The 19,594-nt window shown below is 38.6% G+C and overlaps 1 protein-coding gene across 2 annotated transcripts in view; it reads right to left on the bottom strand.

Annotated features, from left to right (window-relative positions):
* The window catches only part of LOC112103411 (transcriptional protein SWT1), an 82,808-nt gene that overhangs the window by 33,959 nt on the left and 29,255 nt on the right, over nucleotides 1–19,594 (bottom strand). For both annotated transcript variants that reach the window (XM_024195141.3, XM_024195142.3), the window contains 6 exons: nucleotides 18,715–18,851; nucleotides 13,872–14,023; nucleotides 9,241–9,379; nucleotides 6,463–6,608; nucleotides 3,332–3,540; nucleotides 1,722–1,856 (listed from right to left, as the gene is read on the bottom strand). In XM_024195141.3, the coding sequence (XP_024050909.2) occupies nucleotides 1,722–1,856; nucleotides 3,332–3,540; nucleotides 6,463–6,608; nucleotides 9,241–9,379; nucleotides 13,872–14,023; nucleotides 18,715–18,851 (918 nt within the window). The remainder of the gene's footprint in view (nucleotides 1–1,721; nucleotides 1,857–3,331; nucleotides 3,541–6,462; nucleotides 6,609–9,240; nucleotides 9,380–13,871; nucleotides 14,024–18,714; nucleotides 18,852–19,594) is intronic.

Genomic DNA, 19,594 nt, shown 5'->3' with positions numbered 1-19,594 from the left:
CATTTTCTTGAATTTACTATTCCTGGATGAGTCCAATCTCAGCTATGGGCACTAAACCCCCTCCCCCCCCCCACACCCACCCCCTAACAATATGTCCACATATATTACAGAAATCATCATCAAAAACAGGAGTTGGCCAAAAATCAAACCCCTTTGCTCTAAGTTTTATTTCTATATGCACTTTTATTTATTGACCATCTTTTGAGCAGTTTTCCTTTAAAAAAATTCTATTGTTACAATATTATCACATCTATTAAATTTCCTGTACAAAAATCATCATCATTTCATATTACTTAGTTTGTTACAAACATGTCTGGGTCAGAGACTCTCTTTTTGTTGTGGCTGTACACTGCTTAGCACAATTGTGTCCTGATTTCTGGCCCGGGGTTTACTACTACTAACATTTTTATTGTAATAAAAACAAACATTCTATTCAATTAAACTCCTTAATTAAAAAAGTCAGACAATGAGTATGCCTTGCCCTGCAACTTGTCCACCTCAGAGTTTAAAGGGCAGAAAGGACCAGCAGATCATCTAGTCTGACCTCCTACATATAGGACCCTACCAAATTCACTGCCATGAAAAACACGTCACGGACCGTGAAATCTGGTCTTCCCCCTCCCCCCCCCCGTGAAATCTGGTCTTTTGTGTGCTTTTACCCTATACTATACAGATTTAAAGGGGGAGACCAGTGTTTCTCAAATTGGGGGTCCTGACCCAAAAGGGAATTGGGGGAGGGGTCGCAAGGTTATTTTAAGGGGGATCACGGTATTGCCACCCTTATTTCTGCACTGCCTTCAGAGCTGGGCAACTGGAGTGCGACGGCTGTTGGCCAGGCGCCCAGCTCTGAAGGCAGCGTCCTGCCAGCAGCAGCACAGAAGTAAGGGTGGCAATACCATACCATGCCATCCTCACTTCTGCGCTGCTGCTGGTGGAATTCAGCAATCACATGATTAGGCCCAAAGATACCTTAGAAGATTATTTTTCTAGCTGTTTTCATAGGTGAACAGTCTTTACTACCTTATGGAAGTAAAGACGATACTCAGACAAAGCCATAACATTTTTGAATCTGCATTTTTAGTCATTCTGTGGTCTTAAAAACAAAGGGCTCGATCTTGCCACCATTAATCCATACATAAAGTCCAACTAATTTTACTAGCATCAGGATCAAACATAGCTGTTTTTGACACCACTATTACAGCTGCATTATAGGTTTGCTAGAGTAGCCCTTGCTAGTTGTGATGCCAATCATGCCCCAAGTGTTTCTCTATGGCTTTGTCTATACTGGAAATCTGCCCTGACTTCAGTAACTGATGAAGCTGTATTGGTGCAAACCCTAAGGATAGACAAGCACAGCCACACAATTTGTGACACCAGAGCATATCCATGTTTGAAACCAGGGCTCCACCAATGCAGATTTCAGCTTACCTTGTCTATACTTAGGGTTTACATTGGTGTAGCCATCAGTGGCTGGTCATCAATTGCTGGAAGACAAGGCCCAAAAATATAGAGGAGGGGGGAGATTGCTCCAAGAGATCCAAATGGCTAACCATTTAAATGTCTACAACAACTTCATATTCATTTTTTTACTGACTGAGAAACACTCTTCCAGGTAAGTACAAGTAGTAATATCTCAGAATTAGTAAAGGAGAGATATCTGAGCACACAGTACATTACAGTTTAAAAAAAAGTTATGCACTCCGGTCTGCTAAAATACTTACCTACGAATCCCTGCAAGAATATTATTCACAGCTGCCATCAGTTTCTGTAGGCCTAAAAAAGCTTCTTCAAATGAAGATATCTTTGCAGTAGTGGTGGTGGTGATACTGTGATCCAGCTTCTGGAAAATTTCAGTACTAATATGAGGTCAAAAACAAGAGAAAACATTCTATCAGAAGAACAAACTTTTTTGCCTCGTATCATGGGAAACTAGAAATGCACATCACCACAAATACTATATTTTGACTATCTTAGACAAACACACGCACATTGTCTCAAAGGTCAAATACAAATGTCAGGTACATCAGTGTTGTCCAAAACACTCACACAGGAGTACAAAGTTTTCATTTTGTTTGCATGCATTTTAGATAAGGTGCTTAAACAGGTAATAGAAGCCACCAATTCAATTGTTTTGTAAGTTAAAAGGGTAGATTTCTGATCACTTATTGTTACTTTAATAAACAAATGTCATGTTGACATAGGACGTTCCAGCTGAGGCTTTCAAAACACTTTACAAAATAATTAAGAGGCACATTCCTACGAGTATGGAAAAGACCCTGGAGTGGTTATGCAAACTGCTCACTGAAGTGCTAGTCCCAGTTTCTAACCGGGAAGCTACTCTCACTATTTAATTTATAATTATTAGTCAATCACTCCATGGATGAGACTTTAATTGTCAAGAATTAGTCTTTAGCACATTTTGTAGAGTTGGATTAGAAGAGAAACTGTAATAGAACTCTAAAAAAACCCTTCCATAAATAAATAAAACATTTGACAAATGAAACATAATCCTTATTTTTAATTTTTAGAAAAATTGTAACAGATATCTTTCCTTACAGAGTATCAAACATTTTAGCATAGAAGTAGGACCAGATTTTATTGTGCTAGACCAGATTTCACAGTCCGTGATACGTTTTTCATGGGCGTGAATTTGGTAGGACCCTCAAATAAGTATAGCCTTGTATAAACTTGGGGTCAAATTTTCAAATGGGTCTCAAAATGCAACTCCAAAATGTGCAGACACACACATTTTTGATTTGTGCAACTGGAGCAGCAACAGACTCCAGATGTGGATTTTCAGACATCTTGTTTAAAAATTCAACCATTAATACACTTCTTTTTAAACTGCAGAGACCAAGAACTTAGTAAGATTTAAAGAAGAATGGTTGGTCATTTATATAGATAAGTTAGAATACCTAAGCCAAAAAAAAAAATTGAAAGGGAAAAACCCTTATGTCTGAGTTTAAACTAATCTTTATTAGAGATTAGGAGGAGATCTTCCTGGAGAGCAGACTACCCCACATAAACCTATTGTCAGGTTCTTGCATCTTACTCTGAAGCATCTAGTGGTGGATAACATCAGAAACAGTACAGTCAGCTAGATGGACCATGGCTGATTCAATATGGCAATTCCTATGTCATAACTAACACATTAAAAATTAGAATATGTGATTTTCCCCCCTTCCCCCCCCCCCCAACCCATGTACATCACTAATAGGACAGCCTTGTAGGGAAAGGCAGACAATTTAAAAAAAATACTGTGTGTTTGGGGGAACCACACGAAACAACCAATAGCATGCAAAATCCCCCCAACTCTTTCAGCACTTAGTACCTGTACAGGTTTATTGTATTCCAAATGCTTTCAAGGACAGACCAGATTTCCTGATGTCTTTTATCTTGGGACAGCTGAGTGTTTGACAATGACTTGCCTTCCTCACACGTTTGCAGATGCAGCCTCACACCTTCCGTTTTTGAACCTGCAGTGTTTTCTGAAAGAGCTGTCAGGGCTCCTGATGATTTTTGTCCACTGTCTGACCAAACCTCATGAAATAGACAACCATACAGGTGTTGGAGAACTGTAGAAAAACCTACATGGGAATCCATTTTTTTCCCCTCTTTTTTTTTTTTTTTTAAATAATCAACGTATCTAAGGTACTTATATGGCCTTCATCACCATAGCATCTGAGACCCTCACAATCTTTAATGCAACAACTCAAAACGTCCCTGTGAGGCAGGTCAGTCGTCTTATTCCTATTTTATAAATGGAGAACTGAAGCACAGAGAGGCTAAGTGACTTGCCCAAAGTCACACAGGAAGTCTGTGGTGGAGTAGGAAACTAAACCCCAGCCTCCCAAGTCCTAGGTTAGTGCCCTAACCACTGGACTATCCTTTCCTGAACTATCCATGCATAGTCAATCCATAGAAGACTCCAAAGCTGAATTTGCACATTTTAACCCACGCCTTTCCCCCCCGCCCCATATAGCTCATTAATGCACAACAGAAGTGTTCCATTCTGTTTAATCTTCACTTAGAGATGTAAAGCACATGATTTTCACAGTAAAATAATTTCAACACTAATTACAAACCAAGGACATGGAATTTCTTTCACACTAATGCCACACATACTTGACAAGAGTTATTCTGCAAAGCGAGGATTTAAGGTATTTTACATATAAATTACTACATTAAAAACACAACAACAGGCTGTGGTGTGTGCAAATATTTTCTTTGTCTGTAAAAATGGGGATACTGAGAAAAACTACTGAAATGATTTCAATAAGGTCTTCGTTACAGGGCTTTCCCTTCACCCTCTCCCCTGGTTCTTGTCATGCAGACAGAAAGTAGAAGACCAGAAGTCCGAAGTGCAGGCAATGCGATGTTTATTGGGGTTAGTTCCAAGCAAGCATATCCATAGCTCTACACTTCAGAAGAGTCTGTTTCCTAGTGTCCCCCTTCCCAGCTCTGATGCTGCAGAGCCTTGCCTGTGTCCCCGTTCCCCATTCCCACCTCCTCTTTCTTAGCAGGCCCAAATATACCTGCAATGCATACCCTCAGTCCCACCCCTTACAACTTATGGTCATGTTCAGTTTTGAGGGGAGGGTCGTGGTCTGGGGTCTTCGTCCCACCTCTTTTGGACCCCATGGGAGGGGTACAGAGTGAGATTGTGTTCTGGCCAAGGCCAGGCTTTTCTTTGGCATGTAGTGTTTCTTAGGCCTCCCCCCCATCCCCATCTTAACTGGTTGCTTGACCTTGGCTTGAGAAAGGAGCCAGGCAGCCTTTCAGTATATGCTTATATTACACTTCCACCATACCCTGTAACACATTGGCACTATCCCTCATCTTTTCTCATTGTAGTAAAAGCCCCATCTGGTTGTGGGAAATGCAACACAGTGTCTTTGTTAATTGTTCTTCACTCACATCTTATACTAATATGTGTATCAAAAAGTGAAACCCAAAATTCTATCTCAGGCTGACAAACAAACCTATATACTAACACCAGTGGCAAACCTAGGAATAAGAACTCTCTATTTTTAACTTTTATGGCTCTCTCTAAAGATGACAAATTTAGTGGGGGGGGGAGAAGGGGGGAGAAACGGACGACAAAAACAAAACTCAAGTGATCCACGGTATTGGGTTGTGTAATTCATGCAAGACTACTGTCAGATAACAATTTTTCAGAACAATAAAGTAAAATGAGTTGCTCTAAGAGCAAACTACTAGGATAGAAGGTCAGAAAAAACTATTTCATCTACTCTATTTAATGAGCTTTAAATTTCTATAATGTCAATCATGCCTAACTTGAGTCCAACAAGTTATTCATATATGGAGCATACTAGATAAAGGCTCAGGAAAAACTCATTGCTGAAGAGAACTTAGGTAATCAATTATGTATTTGATAGGGAAAATAAAAACAACTCATGCAGATACTTAGACACTCCCATTCTGAAGTGTAAGAGACAGCAATTGCTGTTCCAATCAATTAGATTACCTTTCCTCATTTTATATTGAATAACTTGATGACTACCTCTCAATAACCCAATAGCAAAACAGAAATAAGGATCTAAGGAAAAACAGCTCATGTTGTAAAAATATACAAAAAAACCCAAAACAACAGAAACAAATATACAAAAACCCAACAGCCTCTTTTTGATCTCCCTGGGACTCTGGCTAGTCTAACTGGCTCAAAGTTACTACTTCCCTATAATACAGCTTTTTTTTTTTTTTTTTTTTTTAAACAAAACAAAAACAACTTTTCCTCGGCTGTGGCCTATACGCTATTTTTCATCCTTAGCGCCAGAATAAGAATTACCAGAGCTTTTAACTGGGCAGTCCAACAACCACCAAGTATAATGTGTCACCTTTCTGCTTTCTTTCACCAACTTTTATTCTTGCGAGGGGAAAGGGGAATTAGACGTACAGGATTTCTGAAGTGCACAAAGGAGACACTTCACAATTGAATCACAAACTGAGTTGTCAGGAGGAGAAGAGGGGCAGCTCAACATACACAGACATATTCACAAACTAAGTGAATCTTACAAGATCATTTTAATTAGAGAAAAAAAGATTGGAATTGATTATTTAATAAATCACCTTCAAATGCAGGATAACAGTTATTTATTTGATATGAAGTTCAATCTTTATCAAAATGCAGCAGTATGCACTTGCTTTTCAATCATTCACTTCCTTTTTGAGAGTTAATAGAAGCAAAATTCTGTCAGGGATATTTTTATAAACAGAAAGCCTTCACTTTTGTTGTGGGAGCGGGGTTACATTTGGGACACACCACTTATGAAAATATCCTGTTAATCCCCACCTAGCACGGTTTACAATAATTTTTTTGTCATTATAATAAAGAACTAGAAAACCCATAGTAAGTTTATAGTGTCAATGATTGGTGATGCTAAAATTTCAGTTAAGCCATAGTTTTAGTGTAAAAACTATGTACATTGAAATGCAGCTTACCTCTGCAAGCATCTGGAGCAGTTTAGTCACATAAGCAAAAGCCTGCGGAAGTACACCATCATAGTCTGACCTTGAGCTGAAAGCATGCAATAGCTTTTTAGATTCCTGGAGCACGATGTTTGCTGTTATGTGGTCAACTGTCTTACCTGATATAAAAACATTAAGAAGAAACATGGGAAATCAGTTTTAGAGAAGTAGGCTAGTTTGGTGTTAAATCGCACAAGCAGTAAAGGAAAAAACTGACAGTTCCAAACTGAAACCAAGTATAATCACCACCAGTTCTATCATTTCAAAAAGGTATTACAATTATTGTATGAATTAAACATTCTAGGAGATCCGTACATATAAAAATAAGTGTGTGTTATTATGTAAGATCATTATCAAACAAAAAAGGGTCTGAAAATCCTATTGACATAAATGGTATAAGATCAGGTGCTAGCTTAGTCTTCTGAGGGTTTAATGCCTGTAGTCAAAGTCCAACAGTAAGCCTAAAAAAATAGTTTCAATGTGCTAGCACATCACTAAACTTAAAGTCTTCTCTAGAACACAAACTCTGATGCACTTTACAAACTCTACTCAATTCAAGGGGCTGAAAGATTGTAAAGTGCTCCCAAGCTCCACTAGATATAGAACTCTGGCTGGAACAGGAAGCTATGTCACACATTCTTGCAATTTTGCTTTTGTGGGCAAAATGCGGGCATGAAGGGAGAGAAGATAATCCTCATCAAATGTTGATCTGTTAAATGTTAAAATGTAAGTATAAAAATCTAGAACACTGCTTTTTAATGAAAAACAAAAACATTTAAAAAGACTCATCTACATTGTTTATTTCAGCCAGTATATGAAATGTCTTGGATACAAACCATGAGCATTAAACAAACAGTTTCAGGAAGGAACATTACAATAAGCAGTGTGTAAAAATAAGACTTTTAATTTTGGATCAAATCACCCTCCATTCAGGATCTGGCATAGGTCATTAAACATGTGTTAGGGTTCCTTCCCCACTCCGAACTTTGGGGTACAGATGTGGGGACCCGCATGGAAGACCTCCTAAGCTTATTTTTACCAGCTTAGGTTAAAAACTTTCCCAATGCACAAATTCCACCTTGTCTTGAACAGTATGTTGCCACCACCAAGTGATTTAGACAAAGAATCAGGGAAAGGACCACTTGGAGTCCTATTCCCCCAAAATATTCCCCCAAGCCCTGCACCCCCTTTCCTGGGGAAGGCTTGAGAATAATATCCTCACCAATTCGTACAGGCAAACACTGACCCAAACCCTTGGATCTTAAGAACAATGAAAAAAAATCAATCGGGTTCTTAAAAGAAGAATTTTAATTAAAGAAAAGGTAAAAGAATCACCTCTGTAAAATCAGGATGGTAAGTACTTTACAGAACAACAAAAGATTCAAAAACCACAGAGGATTTCCCCTCTAGACAAAACTTTAAAGTTACAAAAACAGGGATAAACCTCCCTCTTAGCACAGGGAAAATCCACAAGCTAAAACAAAAAATAACCTAATGCATTTTCTTTGCTATTACTTACTATTTTTGCAATAGCTTAGATATGGCTTAGGGAGATGTATTTTCCCTGCCCTGGTTCCTTGTTGACTCCGGGAGACACAGACAAAAAACCTTCCCCCACAGATTTGACAGTATCTTCTCTCCCCTTTTGGTCCTTTTGGTCAGGTGCCACCCAGGTTATCTAAGCTTCTTAACCCTTTACAGGTAAAAGAGGAATTTACCCTTTACAGGGTAAAGAGGGATTTTATGCTACCCTTAGCTGTATGTTTATGACAAAATGTCCTTATCAGATAATCTGTTCATAACCTGTCCTAACACACCTTCTGGTGGACCATATCCCAGCATAGTACTGAATGGAAAACTACTTCCAACTCATAAAAGCACTGACACTTTCATAACTAAATGCAAGACTCATGTCTTTGACTTTGCTTTCCATCAATAAGTTCTTCAGAGGCACAGCACACCTATACAAATGCCTATAAACTAATTAAGCTGTGGTGGTTTTTTTGTTTGTTTGTTTGTTTGTTTTAATATAACACAAACCAGGAAGGAAGATAGATTACAAATAGAAATAAATACTTTGGAGGTACTTGAGTACTCTGGTAACCAAAGCTATACAAGTTTCTTAGATACGTCGTTCCACTTTCTGGTAGCATGCACATGAAGATGTAATATTTGAAACGAATCCTATAAATGATTGATGATTTCAGTAGTGCCAGTTCGTGTTTGTTCAAATCTGTTAAAAACAGGAAGGGAGCAGCAGACTATCAAAATATTTAATTAAGGCTACCAAAACAGTCTCAAGAGACTGTTAGCTTTTTTGTAGCTTCTTCAATAAGTTGGAGTGAATCCTTGCCCCATTTTAAGGCCCATTTCTGGGCAGATTTGAGGGTTAGGCAGGTTTTTCTTTTTGTCTTTACTGACAACTGTTGTATCATGGCTCTTTGGGCTCAAGTTACAAAATGCTTGCATGCAGCAAACTGGGATTTTTGCCACCCATCTGGAACCACCATCACATTGTGTGAAAGTCAAGAAGGAAGACTACTTCTCCAGGGTATAGTCTCCCTTGAATAACCCATGTAACTCCCATTATTCTTGAATTAAAAGGAGAAAAATAAACCCTTTAAATATGTACAATACGTATATTTTCATTATGCACACTTAAGACTCCTGTGATTAGCGGGCTTGACCTTAATGGAGAGAGGTTGATATTTAGAAGTTTATTACTAAAAAGGAGTCACATAAGATTCTTACCTTTACAAAGATGTTCATGCAGGTATTCAATGGTTGTAAGTAAGCTTCTTGGCACAATAGAGCCAAATACAGCCATCCAGTGTTTTTTAAAGCACTTCAATAAGCTTGCTAGGGTCCATGGGGGCTTCAGATACAGTACCTAAAAGTGAAAAGTTTAAAACTTCACAACCATATAACTTTATCAATGTACATTTCTCAATTGTGCTATTCTTTAATACCAATTGTACATGCTGAAGTAAACATCGAAAGCATTCTCCGAAATAAAAGATCAGGTGGATTTTTCCTGGTAAAGAGATTGTATATTACATGACAAATCATAGCTTTGTTCAATTTAGTTTTACACAGGAGGTGTCTTACACAGGTACAGACCCTTCTTAAAAGCATTCCAATTAGCATATGTGCACTGCTGTGACTAGGACTATTTAGACTTTTATGAAGTATTTCTGTGAAGGATATTCTATTTGTACAACACTCAAGATTTACAAGCTCAAATAAGAAATGTTAGTTCTAGTAACTTGATAGCTCTCAGAGTTCATCTTGTGCAGATGAGTATAAAGTAAAGTAATTAACCATTCCAGCTAGATGAAAATGTTAATTGGAAGACACACAGAGCTAAATAACTGGATTGATAGTCTTCTGGCTATAATCAGAATATTTTGGTTCTACCCCCAACTCTGTCACACACTTCCTGTGTGAATTTTGAAAAGACAGATCATCTTTGTGCCTCAGTTTCCCCACCTGAAAGTGAGGATAGTACTATTTCCCCTTCTCTCAAGGTTTTGGAAAACTTAATGTTTGTAAAGTGCTTTGAGCTCTTGGATGCTATGGAACATGGGTACAGCTTGCTGAAGAAGAATGGGCAGGGGAAAAAGGGAGGAGGTGTTGTCTTGTATATTAAATGTATACACGTGGACTGAGGTTGAGATGGAAATAGGAGACAGACTTGTAGGAAGCCTCTGGGTAAGGATAAGAGGGGTAAAAAAAAAAAACAAGGGTGATGTCATGGTAGGGATCTACTACAGACCACCTAACCAGGAAGAAGAGGTGGATGAGGCTTTTTTTAAACAACTAAACAAAATCATCCAAAGCACAGGACTTGGTGGTGATGGGGGACTTCAACGACTCAGACATCTGTTGGGAAAATAACACAGCAAGGCACAAATTATCCAACAAGTTCTTGGAATGTATTGGAGACAATTTTTTATTTCAGAAGGTGGAGAGGGCTACTAGGGGAGAGGCTGTTCTAGATTTGATTTTGACGAATAGGGAGGAACTGGTTGAGAATTTGAAAGATGAAGGCAGAGTGGGTGAAAGTGAGCATGAAATGATACAGTTCATGATTCTTAGGAATGGTAGGAAGGATAAAGATAATAGATTTCAAGAAGGCAGACTTTAGCAAACTCAGGGAGTTGGTAGGTAAGATCCCATGGGAAGGAAGTCTAAGGGGAAAAACAATGGAAGACAGTTGGCAGTTTTTCAAAGAGACATTATTAAGGGCACAAGAGCAAACTATCCCAATGTGTAGGAAAGATAGGAAGTATGGCAAGAGATCACCCTGGCTTAACCAGGAGATTGTCTAATCTAATAATCAAAAAAGAGAGTCCTACAAAAAAGTGGAAACTAGGTCAAATTACAAAGGATGAATATAAAACAAATAACACAAGCCTGTAGGGACAAAATTAGAAAGGCCAAGGCACAAAATGAGATCAAACTAGCTAGAGACAAAGGGCAACAAGAAAAAATTCTATAAATATATTAGAAGCAAGATGACGATCAAGGACAGAGTAGGCCCGTTATTCAATGAGGGGGAAAAAAACAATAACAGAAAACATGGAAATGGCAGAGGTGCTTAATGACTTCTTTGTTTTGGTTTTCACCAAGAAGGTTGCTGGTGATTGGACATCTAAAATAGTGAATGTCAGTGAAAATGTGGAAGGATCAGAGGCTGAAATAGGGAAAGAACAAGTTAAAAATTATTTAGACAAGTCAGATGTCTTCAAGTCACCAGGGCCTGATGAAATGCATCCTAGAATACTCAAGGAACTGACTGAGGAGGTATCTGAGCCATTAGCGATTATCTTTGAAAAGTCATGGAAGACAAGAGAGATTCCAGAAGACTTGAAAAGGGCAAATACAGTGCCCATCTATAAAAAGGGAAATAAAGACAACCTGGGGAATTACAGACTGGTCAGCTTAACTTCTGTACCTGGAAAGATAATGGAGCAAATAATTAAGCAATCAATTTGCAAACATCTAGAAGATAATAAGGTGATAAGTAATAGTCAGCATGGATTTGTCAAGAACAAATCGTGTCAAACCAACCAGGTACTTTCTTTGACAGGGTAACAAGCTTTGTGGATGGGGGGAAAAGCAGTAGACGTGGTATATCTTGACTTTAGTAAAGCTTTTGATACTGTCTCGCATGACCGTCTCATAAACAAACTAGGGAAATGCAACCTAGATAGAGCTACTATAAAGGTGGGTGTAAAACTAGTTGGAAAACCATTCCCAGAAAGTAGTTATCAGTAGTTCACAGTCATGCTGGAAGGGCATAACGAGTGGGGTCCCGCAGGGATCAGTTGTGGGTCCGGTTCTGTTCAATATCTTCATCAAATGATTTAGATAATGGTATAGAGAGTACACTTATAAAGTTTGCAGATGATACCACTCGGGGAGGGGTTGCAAGTGCTTTAGAGGATAGAATTAAAATTCAAAATGATCTAGACAAACTGGAGAAATAGTCTGAAGTAAATAGGATGAAATTCAATAAGGACAAATGCAAAGTACTCCACTGAGAAAGGAACAAATCGGTTCCACACATACAAAATGGGAAATGAGTGCCTAGGAAGGAGTACTGCAGAAAGGGCTCTGGGGAGTCATAGTGGACCACAAGCTCAAATATGAGTCAACAGTGTGACACCGTTGCAAAAAAAAAAAAAAAAAAAAAAAAAAAAAAGCAGACATCATTCTGGGATGTATTAGCAGGAGTGTTGTAAGCAAGACACGAGAAGTAATTCTTCCGCTGTACTCCATGCTGATAGGCCTCAACTGGAGTATTGTGTTCAGTTCTGGGCGCCACATTTCAGGAAAGATGTGGACAAATTGGAGAAAGTCCAGAGAAGAGCAACAAAAATTATTAGAAGTCTAGAAACATGACCTATGAGGGAAGATTGAAAACACTGGGTTTGTTTAGTCTGGAAAAGAGAGAACTGAGAAAGGACATAACAGTTTTCAAGTACATAAAAGGTTTTTACAAGGAGGAGGTAGAAAAATTGTTCTTCTTAACCACTGATGATAGGACAAGAAGCAATGGGTTTAAATTGCAGCAAGGGAGGTTTAGGCTGGGCATTAGGAAAAACTTCCTGTCAGGGTGGTTAAGCACTGGAATAAATTGCCCAGGGAGGTTGTGGAATCTCCATCATTGGGGATTTTTAAGAGCAGGTTAGACAAACATCTGTCAGGAATGGTCTAGATAATACTTAGTCCTACCATGAGTGCAGGAGACTGGACTAGATGACCTCTCGAGGTCCCTTCCAGTCTTATGATTCTACGTTACAGAAGTCCAAAGTTACTGTTAATAAAATATGCATTTTGAAAATTCACATTGAACAACCAGACAGCACATAGATTACTATTAAATGTAATGTTGCACAGACATTACTAGTGAAACAATCATCCCAATATCAAAATACATAATGAAATTTAACAATACTCTATGTGAGTGGATGCTCACAGGATTGGAAATGGCAAGCATGAATCTTCGCTTCTAGGTCACTTGTTCAAATTCCCTTAAGTTATCAGATGGCCTGTGTAAAGTGAATTACTGCTCTTAGCCTAATACATGTTAGAGAGGTGTCCACACCACAAGAACACCAAAAGGCAAACTCTCAAAAGAGGTGAAGTACAAAATGAGTTTGGACACTGAATTTCCGTAGGTTGAACTATACTAGCAGAGCAGTTGCGGGAGGCAGGTGGTGGCAATGGGAGGGAGAAATGCTTCAACTAATGTTGCCTGTGATGTAACTGTCCTATAGATTTTTTTTTTTTAATTTAAAAAAGAATCTAAAATGTTAGTATGGTCACACTGGCACCTTGCAATTAAACACACATTCTACAATGGTTTAATTGACAAATTAATTAAACTCTCATGGATTAAGATAACACTAGAATCCCTAACCAGAACTGTAGTCTTATTGCAACATTACTTATCAAAATTTATTCTGTATAATTTTAAAGAATGTTTCTCATCATACCTCTTTTCTTATTGGTGCATTTTTACATGAACAGTTTAGATATAAAAAAAATAAAAAAATAATCAAACGTTGAAACTCTCAAGCACAGAAGCAGAGTCCCTGAAGAATCACGACAGAGGGCAGCACAATTGGTCAGTTTTGCAGTTTTCAAACAAACAAAAAAAATCTGTTTAAATTTTCATAAGAGGTTATAATTGAAAATGAGTTCAGGGTCAACAACTGGAATGTATTTTGAGACATCTTCCACATCATTGTACTGTATCAGCCTTATTTGTCATTAACATTGTAACATAAAAAGCAGACAGATTGAATTTTGGACTCCGACACAATCTTTAACTTAGTATTTGAAATATCAAGCAAAACACCACAAATAACCACCTCCATCCACAAGTTTCCAAAAGCAATTTTCATTTCAGTTTCTAATATCGAGGACAAAGCTTCTCCTAAACTTTTTTCAAGGTCAGGAACAATGCTTAGGAGTGGAGTAGTAAGGCTGGGATCTTCCCTCTTGGTTTTCTGGGACCCAGTATCTGCCAAGTAAATACAATTACAGTAAGTGCTTTCTTTAGTGTATTATTCATAGAAATTAGTTATAGAAACAAGTTGCTAGGTTCTGTAATCCAGTCTTTGCGAGTGCTGGATTGTTGCCTACAACATATTTAATATTTTGTCCTCTAGTTGTAGGTCTCCAGCTACAGAGGATTCCATCACTTTACTTCTATGTAGTTACTTCTACTACTCCATGACCACAATATCCAAGCACCTTCCAAGTATTTTAAAATAGAATCAACAGTGTCCATATTTCTCACCTCTCCTCCCCCACACACCACCACCAGAAGGAGAAATAGCATGATTCTTCTCTAGTTTATGTTTGTGACTTGCTTGTATGTTGTGTGAAGAGCCTACTGAACTTAAGAACTGCCATACTGGGTCAGACCAATGGTCCATCGAGCCCAGTGCCCTGTCTGACACTAACCAGTACCAGAGCTTCAGGAGGAGCATACAGAACAGGGCAATTTGACGGATCAACCCCCATCTTCTCCTCCCAGCTTCTGGTACTCAGCTGTTATGGGTTGCCCTGAGCACAGGCTTGCATCCCTGACCATCTTGGCTAATAACCATTGATGGAACTATCTTCCATGAATTTATCCATATCTTTGTTTAACCCAGTTATACTTTTGGCCATCAGAACAGCCCATGGCAATGAGTTCCATAGGTTAGCTGTGCATTGTGTGAAAAAGTACTTCCTCTTGGTTTGTATTAAACCTGCTTATTAATTTCATTGGAGACTCTTGGTTTTTGTATTGTGGGAAAGGGTAAAAAACAAAAACAAAAAACCACAAAAATTCTCTATTCACTTTTTCCACCCCATTCATGATTTTACAGATCTCTATCATATCCAGCTCAGTCATCTTATTTCAAAGCTTAACTGCCCTAAACTTTTTAGTCTCTTCTCGTCTGGAAGCTCATCCACACACTTGATCATTGTTCCTCTTCCATGAATCTTTTCCAGTTCTACTAGATCCTTTTTGAGATGCGGTGACTAGAACTGGGAATGGTATTCAAGGTATGGGTACAACATGGACTTACAGAGCGACACTAGGAGATTTTGTCTGATTTCCTATCCCTTTCCTAACCATTTCTAACATTCGGTTAGCCTTTTTGATTGCTGCGGCAAATTGAGCTGAAGTTGTCAGAGAAGTATCCATGGTGCCTCCAAGATCTCTTTTAATTAGCTAATTTAGACCCCTTCGTTTTATATGTATGGTTGGGATTATTTTTTCCAATCTGCACTACTTTGCATTTATCAGGTTGAATTTCATCTGCCATTTTGTTGTCCAGTCACCTACTTTTGTGAGAAACCCCTCTGTCTTTTCACAATCACTTTGGGATTTAACATAATTTTTGGGGAAAAGAGTCAACATGTTTTTTGTAAAGGGAAAATCATGCCTCCACAATCTACTAGAATTCTTTGGGGGAGCGGGGGAAGTCAACAAGCATGTGGACAAGGGGGATTCAGTAGATATAGTGTACGGAGATTTTCAGAATGCCTTTGACAAGGTCCTCACCAAAGGCTCTTAAGGAAAGTAAGCGGTCATGGGATAAGAGGTAAGGTCCTCTCATGGACTGGTATCTGGTTAAAAGACAGGAAACAAAGGGTAGGAATAAATGGACAGTTTTCAGAGTGGAGAGAGGTAAATAGTGGTGTTCCTCAGGGGTCTATACTGGGACTAGTACTATTCAACATATTCATAAATGATGTGGAAAAAAGGGGTAAACAGTGAGGTGGCAAAATTTGCAGATGATACAAAACTGCTCAAGACAGCTAAGTGCAAAGCAGACTGCAAAGAGCTGCAAAGGGATCTTGATAAATACAAAGTAATGCACACTGGAAAAAAATAATCTCAACTATACATATTGTGACAAAGTTCCTCCTCTATCTTGGCGGGTCCTGCGCTTATTGGCGGATTTTTTTGCCTCAGAGATTCACCATGTGGGTTGGGGAACAGCCCAAAGACCTTCCCCTCTGGAAGAACCCACAGTCCAGGTCCGTTGGGAGGTTTGGGGGGAACCCGGGCCCGCCCTCTACTCCTGGTTCCAGCCCAGGGCCCTGTGGACTGCAGTTGTCTATAGTGCCTCCTGTAACAGCTGCATGACAGCTACAACTCCCTGGGCTACTTCCCCATGGCCTCCTCCAAACACCTTCCCTATTCTCACCACAGGACCTTCCTCCTGGTGTCTGATAACGCTTGGGCTCCTCAGTCCTCCAGCAGCACACCCTCTCACTCTCAGCTTCTTGCGCCTCTTGCTCCCAGCTCCTCACACTCACACCACAAACTGAAGTGAGCTCCTTTTTAAAACCCAGGTGCCCTGATTAGCCTGCCTTAATTGATTCTAGAAGCTTCTTCTTAATTGGCTCCAGGTGTCCTAATTAGCCTGCCTGCCTTAACTGGTTCTAGCAGGTTCCTGATTACTCTAGTACAGCCCCTGCTCTAGTCACTCAGGGAACAAAAAACTACTCATCCAGTGACCAGTATATTTGCCCTCTACCAGACTCCTGTATCCCATTGGTATGGGTCTGTCACAATATAAAATGATGGGGTCTAAATTAGCTGTTACCACTCAAGAAAGATTTTGGCATCATTGTGGATAGTTCTCTGAAAACATGCACTCAATGTGCAGCGGCAGTCAAAAAAGCTAACAACGTTGGTAATCATTAAGAAAGGGATAGATGAGACAGAAAATATATTGCCTGTATATAAATCCATGATACATCTATATCTTGAATACTTTGTGCAAATATAGTCGCCCCATCCCAAAAAAAGATATATTGGAATTGGAAAAGGCTCAGGAAAGGGCAACAAAAATGATTGGGGTATGGGACGGCTTCTGTTTGAGGAGAGATTAATAAAATTGGGACTTTTCAGCTTGGAAAAGAGACAACTAAGGGGGATATGATAGAGGTCTATAAAATCATGACTGGTGTGGAGAAAGTAAATAAGGAAGTATTATTTACTACTTCTCATAACACAAGAACTAGGGGTCACCAAGTGAAATTAATAGGAAGCAGGTTTAAAAAACAAATAAAAGGAAGTATTTCTTCACACAATGCACAGTCAACCTGTGGAACTCTTTGCCAGAGGATGTTGTGAAGGCCAAGACTATAACAGGATTTAAAAAAGAACTAGATTAATTCATGGAGGATAGGTCCATCAATGGCTATTAGCCAGGACAGGCAGGGATGGTGTCCCTAGCCTCTGTTTGCCGGAAGCTGGGAATGGGCGACAGGGAATGGATCACTTGATGATTACCTATTCTGTTCATTCCCATTTCCCTGTCGGAAGACGGGAAAGTAGGCTAGATGGACCTTTGGTCTGACCCAGTATGGCCATTCTTATCTATAATGTTTTAATCACTGTTCACTCCCTTTTCCAGATCATTAATGTATATGTTGAACAGCACTGGTCCCATCAAGATCCTTAAGAGAAAGATTAGCAAATAACTGAATTTTGTCTTAGTTCTGGAAGTACGCACGTCCATCATTCTTTTCTAGTAGCAGACAGTTCCCTAGTTCAGGTTCTCTGAAAGTTTAGTCTCGCACACTTCATGAATTTCCTCCTACTAGCTGAGTTTCTTTGTTCGGAACATACCAAAGATGGGAAGTTCAATCACACAGGGAGAGGTGATCTCTTTGGTACTTAGAGCCATTCCTACAGAGGGCTCTTAATATTAGGCAGAAACCTTGCTCTGGATTCTGTATTTGAAGGGCAGCAAGTGTAAAGAGCACTAAGATGTGTCCACAGAAAGCTGTGTTACTAAGCACATGGGGTATTTCAGCCTTCTAGATCAGACTAAGTCCCTTCCCAGCAGGTTATTTGCCCTAAATTTCATTTTCTTAGGTTTTCCTCAGTACTTATTATGCCAATTTGTATTATGCTTTGTCTTAAGCAACAGACCACTAACCAAGATGACCTAATTTCTCAGAATATATTTATTCATGATTCTACTCCACATTCCTGATTTTTTAAGTGACTTAGAAATGAACTTACTTGTGTGTGTCTAAGAAATACCTGTCTATAGAATACTAAGGGCCAAATACAGCTAGGGTCTAAGTAGGTAAAATTCCACTGACTGCAATAGAATTATACCTGGTATATTACAAGACAACTCCATAATACTGTTTAATACGAACAGCTATCTTGAATCCTGAATAGTAAGAATTGGCCCACTCAAGGCTAAGTTACACCATTATAACCCATTGCCAATGGTACAAGTATAGCTGTTCATATTAAGCAGTATTATTAAGTGACCTTAGATTTATAAGTTAGTTCAGGAATCCAACTAATAGTAGATTCATGGACTTAGTATGAAACCTTTTTGAGTTAGAGTGTTGTGTTGGGGCTAACCTCTATTTAAAAAATAGATTTTTTAAAAAGGTGGCTAGAAGTTTTGTTTTAATGCACACATATACACAGAGCTGGGAAACGTACTTACTACTTTCATTATTCGATTAACTGAAACAGTTTTACTCAAGCTCTCAAACTTTCACACACACACGTCATCTTTGGGTAGAGACCAAAGGTGGAAAATGTCAGCCCTCAAGGTGAATGTTCTAGAAGTTCTGAGTGTATGAAGACAGAAACTTAATTTTCTGCAAATGTAATTATGCTCTGAATGACTCACAGGGCCACTATAAATATGCGCACACATGCAAACTAACCTGTTTTTGATTGTTGTAGGCCAACACAGTTCTGATGGCTGTTTAGATTCAGGTTCTGGAGTGCAGTAACCAAATCTGCTTTGCATAGGGCCTTTACATCACTCACTAGGGCTTTGCTGCATAAATTTTTATCATCCCTATGAAAAGAGATTTACTTTTGTTTTGATTGTATTAACTTCTCAACAACACGGTTATATTCTAAATCGTAAAGCTAACCCATTGACAAACTTGTCTTCAGTAAGCCCATATAAATCTTGAAGGGCTTCACTATAAACAACATATTGCCAGCGAAAGAAAAAAAGGTACCCATGTAAGAAAGCAGATGAGATAGCTAAATCAAGAAGTAGCTATTCTGAAAAGAAACACACAAAATATATTAAAGTTTTTTTTTGTTTTTTTATAACCACACTTTAGGCCTGATTTCACTGGAAAAGCAGCTGCAAACACTGACATCTTTTAACTCAACAGATCAAACCATATTTGTTTACTTACTGCCAAAAATAAAAACAACTCCCCCCGCGCCACACGTCTTTACATCAAATTGGATTTTTTAAAATTTAAATCAGTTTAATTAAAATTAAACAATTTTTCTTTTTAAAATAAAACTAAAAATAAATTTTAATTGATAACCTATTTTAAGACCTACACTTACTCTAATCTATTAAAATAATTTAAAATTAAATAAAAATATTCAAGCAGGACATGGTTTGCTACTAAAATTTTAATGAAAGTCAAATCACTGAACTGGTAGAAGTCACTGGCTAAAGCACCTGGAACCAGAGTAAGTTGAAATGCTAAATCAGCTTTTGACAGTAGTAGCCTCTTCTGAGAGAATATTTCAGGTCAATGACTAATTCATTCAAAAGGTGAGAAACCATTT

The sequence above is a fragment of the Terrapene carolina genome, unplaced genomic scaffold (genome assembly GCF_002925995.2).
Source record: "Terrapene carolina triunguis isolate 2854851 unplaced genomic scaffold, T_m_triunguis-2.0 Scaffold211, whole genome shotgun sequence".
In the NCBI taxonomy this organism is placed as follows: domain Eukaryota; kingdom Metazoa; phylum Chordata; order Testudines; family Emydidae; genus Terrapene; species Terrapene triunguis.
This window is presented reverse-complemented; position numbering and strand designations above follow the sequence as displayed.